At 45.4% G+C, this 9037-nt stretch overlaps 1 protein-coding gene across 4 annotated transcripts; it reads right to left on the bottom strand.

Moving 5' to 3' along the window:
- Positions 1 to 1059: 1059 nt before the first annotated feature.
- LOC121542549 (caprin-2) lies at positions 1060 to 8748 on the bottom strand. Of its 4 annotated transcripts, none has more exons than XM_041851947.2 (21): positions 8578 to 8748; positions 7512 to 7761; positions 7325 to 7387; positions 7135 to 7221; positions 6311 to 6546; positions 6091 to 6173; positions 5803 to 5943; positions 5647 to 5687; positions 5273 to 5506; positions 5088 to 5126; positions 4879 to 5007; positions 4583 to 4667; positions 4432 to 4484; positions 4179 to 4307; positions 3952 to 4065; positions 3688 to 3846; positions 3425 to 3551; positions 2984 to 3160; positions 2675 to 2715; positions 2487 to 2553; positions 1060 to 2386 (listed from the first exon to the last, which is right to left on the bottom strand). In XM_041851947.2, exons 2-21 carry the CDS (start codon positions 7746 to 7748, stop codon positions 1827 to 1829), a joined length of 2802 nt encoding a protein of 933 aa, XP_041707881.1. In that variant the 5' UTR covers positions 7749 to 7761; positions 8578 to 8748; the 3' UTR covers positions 1060 to 1826. The 4 variants fall into 4 exon arrangements, with proteins under 4 accessions (XP_041707881.1, XP_041707879.1, XP_041707880.1 ...); XM_041851945.2 differs by lacking the exon at positions 8578 to 8748 and adding an exon at positions 8181 to 8546; XM_041851946.2 differs by lacking the exon at positions 8578 to 8748 and adding an exon at positions 8181 to 8546 and having other exon boundaries at positions 4191 to 4307.
- Between the last annotated feature and the right edge of the window lie 289 nt (positions 8749 to 9037).

Below are 9037 nucleotides of genomic sequence, written 5' to 3'. Positions count from 1 at the left end.
TGCATTTTGTTTTGTTTAATTTTAACTGCCTAAAATGTTAGAGGTAATTTCCTTAGTCTGGAATGCATCGTGTGAGCATGGGAACACAACCAGCATTTGAGATGTACTCTATACACCTTTAAAATGTATTGTAGTGACACAGAAAGATATTCTCAAGTAGTTGAATGTACAACAGAAGTGTGTTAATGTCAAGTTATTCGTACCCTATAAAATGTGATTTAGTATAACAAATACACTACAATGTAATGTACTTCAACACCATATAAATGCACTGAAATAAGACAACACAAGTTTGAAGAATGTCTATTCAAGCACAGATCATCCATTATATTAACCAGATACTCAAGTGGCCGCTCTAACATTGGAAAGACGTTTCTTAAAAAATGGAAGACGGCAAGATCATGTTGGACCATCCTAGCCAATGAGAGGGCAGATACGCGTGTGAACAGGAACAACTTCAAATTTGACACTCATTGACCTCCATACAAAAACGCCTTGCTTGTTGAGCGTAAAATAAAAAAGCCATTGCTGCAGAAGACCGATTTTGGGCCCGGTTGTCCCTGTCACTTGGCCGCTTCCTCTGAAGTACTGAAAGAGTTCACCAAAGCCATTGCACTTTTAGTGTACATGGGATATGGTAGTGACGTTACACACTTGTGCTGTATTTCATACCATTTGCTAGTATCCCTCTGTCACTAGTCTAAGATTTTACATTAGTTTAACGGCGTAATTACACCTGAAGGAATAGCCAACTACTCTACTTAGACAGTAATACGTTCACTGTAGTCTGAGGTGCTAATGTAAAGAGTGATAATTTGACAAAAGTGACAAACATCATGCAGAGATAATATATCCTTTGGAAAAATAAACTAATACACTTGCCTTTCCGCATGGACTATACACTTCAAGAAGATGCATGTCGTTGAGTAGAACTGTACAGCATCGAAAATGCATTTACTGTATCAATTGAGATAAAATGCCATAGCCTACTGCTGATTAAATGGATGGACCAACCGCTACATACAGAAACAGAAGGCACAACTCTTTTCAACTGCTGATATTTTTTATTTAGGCACATTGAGGAATCACATCTCCGTAGACAATACGGCCTTTAGTGTTCAGAATCGGACACCATACCCCCCACCCAAACATTTTACCCCAATCACCCCACACAGCAAGGCAGTACAGAATGCATTTAAAGTGCTTAGCATTGTCAAGTACAGTCCATTATAATTCATGTTTCGCCAACCATACATTACTAGCCATTCAATTAATTTACTCAGGCATTCATACTGAAAACAAACAAAAAGCCACCAATTCATAACATTTCATTGAAGGTCTTAGAGATCAGACACATTGTAACTAAAGCGGACCTTCTACTAGAACTAAATTGTGACATCCAATACAGCAGCAGTAATGTATAGTAGAGGCAGCTTTTTGGGTCAATGTAACAACTATTCACAATCTAACAGTTTTAGTCAGAAATTGGAATGTCAGTCTCTAAGCACCACAACCAAAAATCCCACATTCATGGGAAAATGCTCACATTATGGGTCATGAAAGGTCAAGCCAGCAGGAAGTCTTCCCCTCTGCCCCAGAAGTAGTTACTGGTTGCAATTTACAGGGTAAACAAAAGGGTGATCTGAAAGGTTTGAACATTGAACACACCCCATACACTCAAGGCCTGGGGTTGGCAATGAAGCGAGCACTGGGTGGGTATGCAGTCTGACCACATGAAATGGAAAATGTCAGTTTCTCCTTTTTAGTGCAAAGCAATACTCTCCTCCACCTGTATCCTCCATGTTGGCTCAAGAAGCCACACTAGCTCAATCCTGGTAGAGCAGGAAGCCAGAGAATGTGCTGTACTTCCAGCTGCTGCCATAGATGGAGCCGCGGTGCAGCCGCAGCCACACCTGGTCTCCCTGGTACAGCTGCAGGATGGAGTGGTTGCTGGCCGTCTCGTGGTCCGGAGCCCCGTCGTTGGCGTACGCAGACACCATCACCTCGTCATTGCGCATCAGGTTGACATAGAGTGGCACGTTGACCGCCAGCTTGAGGATGTGGAAGAGGAAGACGTAGGTGCCATTGGCTGGGCAGGTGAAACGACCCACATTGGTGTTGAACATTTCCCCCAGGTTGCTGTGGAGCTGGTCAAAGGCGATGGGCTGGTCCAGGGTGCCCGGGGTGTAGTTGGCTGTGCGGGCTGCTGTGAAGGCCACGCGGAGGGGCTGGGGATGCTGGGGGAGCGGGTACATGGGTACGTGCATCAGGGTATGGGGGGTGAGGTCCATGCCAACACCATGCAGCGAGTCGCCGTGGGCAGAGTCTACCAGGGAGTAGTTGCCCTCCCGGTCTGGGCTGCTCACCTGGGAGGAGTCACTCCAACCTGTTGCGGAGGACCAATCAAAAGCCAGTTAAGCCACCAAAATACCCAACCAATCAGAGATTTCGTTTTGCATCAAGCCAGAAGAATGAAGTGAACTTACCACTATTATTGTGCCTTTGTCCTGCATTGCCTCCACCGCGCCTGTAGCCATGCTGGTAGCCAGTGTCCTAATGGTGAAGAACACACCATTAGACAAGACAAAACCTCTAAAACTTTCACTTCAGCAATCTATACTAATGTACATACAATATCTGATAGTGCACACAGATGTGGGAAGCAGTGTCTTACCCGAGCGCCGAACAGGTGAGCCTGGGGGATGAAGCTTCCTCCTGGGGAGTGTAGACCAGCCCGAAACCCGTCAAACCCAAGGAGAAGGGGACAGATAAAATTGGGTTGTGATGTCTAACTCAAAACCTTGTAATATTATGATCATGTCATGTGGAAACTGTTGGGAGGCAAGGGAATGGAGTTTACTTGATCCAATCCATTAAGGTTTAGAAGCTTATTCTGAATCAGTAGGAGACATGCATCAGCAGAAAAAGATAGGATGGAGGGATGGATGGGAGAAGAGAAGTAAGAGGGAAAGAGGATAAATACCTCTGTGCCCACCAGAAGAGCGAAAGTAGGAGTGTGCCAGCCCCTTGCCACCACGTGCAATTCCTCTAACAGATCCTCTGTAGTATGATTGGCCAGAACGGCCCATGGTGCCACCTGATTGGCTAGGGGACAGGAAGATCTGCCCACCACTACCCACCAGACATTCAGACTGGTTCACTGCCCAAGGGAGAGAAATAAGAGTAGACTTGGTCGTATTCATTAGGAAGAAAACAGACAAACAAGGGGTGTATTCATTAAGTCTTGCATTGGAAACTGTTTACCATTTAAGAACCAAACCGAATGAAACGGGAGGGACCCAACTGAATTTGTTTTTTTTCCTGCGTAATGGATACACCCCTGGATTTGTCCAATAAACTAATTGTAGTTTTATGTTGCAAACGTTTTCTATTGACTGCCCTAATGAATACAACTCTGGCATACCTGACTGTAGGTGTTCGTCCTCCGGGGGAGCAAACTCCGGTGGGGTCTGGGTGCTGGTGGTGGAATAGGGGATTATATCGGATTTAAAGTCTCCAGTCGGAAGTAAGGGGGCGTTCACCTTGAATACCTTCAGAGACAAAACAGACCCAAGGCTCATACTAAAACGTCTCTCAAAGACTAACTAGGAGTGTCTTTTATGGGTATTCAGACTAAAGCCTGTTGCCTATTCTATGAGCATGTTAAGTGTGGTAGGGTAGACTTACCGAATGCATGGTCTGGAAGGGAACAGGGGGAGCCATGGTGAGTGTACGTCTGCTGGGAGGGGTAGAAAAGGGCTGCCCCTGGGTGGGGGTTGGGGTTGAGGTACAAGGAGGCACCACCCCGTTACAGGGGGACTGCTTCCCAGATTCAGAGATGGGAGTCTGGGTACAGTGAGGGAACACTGTCAGGGGAGACTTAAACAAAATCAGAATACTATGCACTTTAGGCTTGCCAATCCTACATGGTCAGGGAAATAGTTGTTTTACCTGAGCAGAGGTCTTCTCGTCCAGGGTGATGGAGGACTCCCTACGGTAGAGGGGAGGAGGAGCTGGAGGAGAGGGGCAGGCAGTCTCACTCTCAGACAGCAGCAGACATGGATCCTGGAGAGGACAACCATTGTGCTTTATAAAAAACGTCATAGCAATTGTGGATCTAAAATAAGAAAATGTCATTGTTTTAATGGGTCTCATTTAACAGACAGGGGAGTTCTTACAATGGTTATTACGTGAGCCAGGTCCTCTGTAGTTAGGTCCAGGTCACAGCTCTCTAGACAACCGCTGTCTCCATTGGTCAGACTGGGTTTGTCATCAACAGGGAGGAGTTTAGAAGGCAATGGAGTGGACTGGAGACAGGACAAAAATATTTATCTTAAAATACTTACTCCAACAGTCATAAGCTTAAACAGAGCTCTGGTCAAAATTCATGTACTAGAATAGGGTGCCATTTCACACTTCTCCAGATCTTACATGCAGTGTTTTGGGGAGAAGGTCCACTGGGCTTCTCCTTGAATCTCTCTGTACTGTTGAGAATAAGAGGTAAAAAAAAAACATATGTTAATTATTCTCTGTTCTTCTAGAAGTCAGACAATTAAATACCAACTTTGTTGTGGTAGGCTACCGAGTGGAGAGGGGGATCCAGAGGCACGACTGCCCAATCTAAGATGGCTGTTAGTGGGTGATCCTTCTCCATCCAGAAGAGAATCCTGGAAACAGGGGATTAATCCAGGATTGTATTTATTTGGTACCCAACAAAAGAATACCGACTTAAACAGGGAGGGACTACCTGGACTTAACCAATAAGAAATGTTTATTTTTGATTTCTGCGCAGTGTGCCGTGGTAAACCTGACCCAGGTGGAACATTGGAAATGATCCATGGCTTTTCACCTGGAAATGACCTCTGAGCAGTACTGTACCTGCATGAAGCTGAAGGAGCCTCTGATCTTGGTCATCAGGTCCTCCAGCTGCTGCTTGCGCAGGATGGGGTCCTTGGGCAAGGAAGACTGCGAGTTGAACACCTCCACAGGGGTGTCCACACGAGGTGCCTGTTAGAAATTAGAATATGATGGAGTAATATGGACAGGTCCATCAAACCTAAGAGATGCAAGGATAAGAGTCTACTCACAGCTGTGGCGTCCCGCTCCCTTTTAGACTTTGCTCTTCTCTGGGGAAACAGTGTCATTGAGTTGTATGATTGACCTGAAGTAAGATCATCTAGCCCAATCCCAGTGTTAACCTTGGCCATTAGACATCACAACCAGTCTCAAGTTCCAACTGCCCTGAGAGTTAAGGTATAAGAGAATATCTCACCTGTTTGGATTCGCCATTTTGTTTCTTGGTAGTAACTGGCACTTTGGAGATTAACACAGCCGCCCCTCTCCATGGTTTCTGGATTACAGGCTGAGTGGAGTCCGACTCCATATCCCATGAGTCCGGTGGCTCCTGTTCCTTCATGGCCTGGAACTCGGCCTTCCAGTTCTGATTAATGGGAGCGTCTCGACACCCATTGGGGTCTGTGTCAGGCAGGTAGTGTCTGTTAAGAAACTGGCATCACCCACAGACTATCAGCAAAACAGTACGATATCCACAGCGCATTCAGGTAAATAGCTTAAGGAGAACACTGGTTGAATGTTGAAGAAGTAGTGGCACACAACTTCCAGGAAATGCATGTTAGTGGTTCTTACCTCTCTGCTAGGCACATCTTTTTTGTTTGACTTCATCAGGGCTGAAAGGCAAAATAATATCCAGCTAAATTACAAAATGTTGTATACATTCATTGTTCTATACCCAGCCTGCTAAGTAGCTTTTGAATAAGAATAGTTGCACTGTTGTAGAGTTACCAGAGAGGCTGACTGTTTGAGACACCGTCTTCTTGGTCATCGGAACCTCTACTTCCTTGGGACTCTTGCTCGGAGGTGGTGGTACACAATCAAAGTACCCACAATCCATCAGCTTAGCCAACTTAGCCTTCAGGACCTTGTCTGCAAACATTCAAATGCATGCATTTTAAACATGGCAGCTAAAGTAGTTCAGCAAATGGCAGATAAAGTTGAGGATACCAGTCATAGTAAATTGAGTATGTGTGCAGGTGTTTAAAAAGGTACAGGACAGGTAGTATTTAAACTCACAGGTGGTGCCGGCTACTGGTATATTTTTTCCCTCCAGCAGGTCCAGGTAGACCAGGGCTGCGCTCTCCATCTGCTCCTCCAAACTGGGACACAGTAGAGGGGGATCAGACTAGTCTTCAATCAACACAGACATGTGGGAGTGTTTCATTGTAACTTATGCTGTTGTGCCTCAAGTCCAACAGAATGTGTGTGTGTGGTGTGCACATCTATTCCCCAGTACCTCACATTCTTGTCCCTCTTCACCCCCAGTAGTTCAGCGAGCTCAAGCAGGCTCTGTAGCTCTGCAACCTGGAGCTGGGGGTTGCGGGCAGAGAGGAGGTCCTTCCTGATGTGCTCGTGCTGCAGCAGGGTCTGCAGGAGGAACTTAACCTGCAGTACTACGCACAGCCTCTTCCTCTCCACTTCCAGCTTGGCCATCTGCTCCTTCCTCACCGCCTTCTTCTGGGCCTTTAGCAGCTAAAGGGGGGTGGTTAGATGGATTCTACGGACCAATCCCAAACCTACTCCTACACCTAGGCCTGATCACTAGACCAGTCGACTTGCTGTTGTGGATTTCAAATGTCTGGATGGGTGTAAGTTAAAGTCCATTATGTTGTCTTGCAAAAATGCAAGATGATTCATCATGAATCTGGACTAACAAGTGATCTGTTGACCAGCTAATAGGTCTAGATTACTGACACCATATCAGGCCATGCACTTAAGACATAGAAGCAGGGAAAGTCAAACCTAACCATGAAAGCAATCAAGGTATTCGAGCAACAGAATGGAACAGCAGTGTGCTAATTCCCAACTCAGCTGTGCAATGGGCTAAAGCCTCAAGTGTACAATCCATTGACAAGAGGCTGGATTCCAATCCAATAGATCACCCTTTCTGCCCTCATTGACCTATTCTCAGACGCTTGAAATGAATGGAGAAGCACTATTCTGACTATGCATAAGAAACAACGCCTGGTCTACCAAAAGGAATGCATGCGGAACTGCTCTACCCATCCCCATATACACACAGCAGCATTATGATAAGCAATGGCAAACAGAGATCCTTACGTCCTGTGTTAGGCCACTCAGGGTCTTGTGCAGCTCCTGGGCAAACTGTAGGTTGTGGATCACTTCATCGTACTTCTCCACTGCATCCTGACACACATACAAAGAGTTTAAAAGACAAGGCAACATCTCAATCCTCTGGTAGAAATAAATGTACTGCTTTTATTACCACAATTGGAAATCCTGTTCTTACTATCTGGTCTTGATTGAGTGACTCCCCATGTTTCAAACGCTTCCTGTAGTCTTCCAATTTAATCTGTGGATACAAACACTTACAATGTCTTTATTTTATGGTGACATGCAGGAAACCCTGAAAGGGATGGTAATATCTCCACCCACTTAAACACCCACCAAACCACTAATCTTGTCATCCATCCTACCTTCTTTTTCTCCAGGTTGCGGATCTTGTGCTTGAGGCAGATGAGGCCGTCCTCGATGTAACTCTCGTAGCCCTGGTAGATGGTGGTGGAGGCTGCCAGGGCCAGCTGGAGAGGACTCAGCCCACCAGGGGCGCCCATCTTGGGGCTACCTGCCTTAGGGCTCCCCTGCCTCCCCTTCTCGGAGCACGCAGGTGAAGGAGAGACATCCCGGGCTGGGGATGGAGACAGCTGCACCATGTTCAGATCCTCGCTGGAGGGGGTTCAAGACAGAACAGGTAATGGTCATGACTGGTGTCCATAGGATGAAAATGTTGGCCATGAAATGTGTGATCTTCTTGCATAATCACTATCAAATGTGGCTTTAAAAAATGAGCCAATTGAATTTATAGTAGAAAATGTCCCTCCCCCCATTATCCTTTCCTATTAGGAGTTTCCATAAATGTGCTAATGTCCACTAACGCGCTAGGCTCAACCGCCACTGGGTGATTGCCAAACCCGTGATAGTGCATTTCTGTCCATTGCACAGCCGGTGTGATTACGTATGTTGTTGATGGATTTAAATTAGAGAATCGTGAAACAGCAGATATAAATCTCATAGCACGCGACAGCGTTACAAACAAATCGTTAAAACAATGCTTATTATTTTGAAATGGATTCCCAAACACATACCCAATGTGTGCGCATTTTGTGTCGCCGACGGGAGTCATCTCATACTTAAAGTTGCGTATTTTTTTGTATGTTGTTTGGGAATCATCAGGCATGGATGTTCATTCTATGGAATCTTCTAAAAACCCTTCCATCTTAATCGGTATCACAATCTTCAGACCCCGACATGCCCGCTGCCAGCATCTTTTCTTCAAAAGCCTACTCTCTGCAGAACAGACGCCCCAAACACATTCCAAACCAAAATTCCAAGAATGTACAGCAACTCGAATACTGCATTTCTACTGCATCATTATACAACTAGTATGCAGTTCTTGAAAAATCTGTAAACATTAGAAATTGAAAATCCATGTCGTCATCCTTGACAAAAACAAGTGCCACGTTTAGAAAACAGCTGACTAACCTCGTGGCTGGTTGTGTGTGTTGAAAATGCTGTTGCTGCAAATCCCGAATCCAGGCGCTTGCTATCCAAACACAAAATAAAGTACCGGTAGCCCTCTCCAACCCGACCAAACAGTGATGTTAGTTTATAAAGGGAAACGCGTGCGAACTCATACCTTTATATAGGACCTTCTATGCCCAAACATTGAGAGAGTTCGATTAGGCCTAATTGCACCGGGCTATGGCCCGTGACGTGAATGGGCAAAAGCGGGAGGGAGGAGCGACCTACTCAAATTGCAAAGTAATCTGTGCCGCTCGGTCATGATGTCAACAAGGCAGCATACATCGTTCAGAAAAATGCAACATCTATTTTCCATAAAATATATGTTCGAATTTTCAAGTTAGTTTTAATTGGAAAGGCAGATAAAGCCTTTTTATCAAACGATTTTGTGCAACAACAAAAACATATATTACTTTTGCAT

This window comes from Coregonus clupeaformis, chromosome 28 (assembly GCF_020615455.1).
Source record: "Coregonus clupeaformis isolate EN_2021a chromosome 28, ASM2061545v1, whole genome shotgun sequence".
NCBI classification, from domain to species: domain Eukaryota; kingdom Metazoa; phylum Chordata; class Actinopteri; order Salmoniformes; family Salmonidae; genus Coregonus; species Coregonus clupeaformis.
Note: the sequence above shows the minus strand (reverse complement) of the source record. Positions and strands in the feature narration are given on the sequence as shown.

Excerpts from the sequence above, each read along its gene's own strand:
- LOC121542549 (XM_041851945.2), bottom strand. The coding sequence starts at position 8,272 with ATGCCTGATGATTCCCAAACAACATACAAAAAAATACGCAACTTTAAG. Across the intron at positions 5,127-5,272 it reads AAAATGGCGAATCCAAACAG|AGAAGAGCAAAGTCTAAAAG; the intron begins GTGAGATATTCT and ends CTGTTTCCCCAG. Across the intron at positions 3,552-3,687 it reads CCTTCCAGACCATGCATTCG|GTATTCAAGGTGAACGCCCC; the intron begins GTAAGTCTACCC and ends TTGTCTCTGAAG.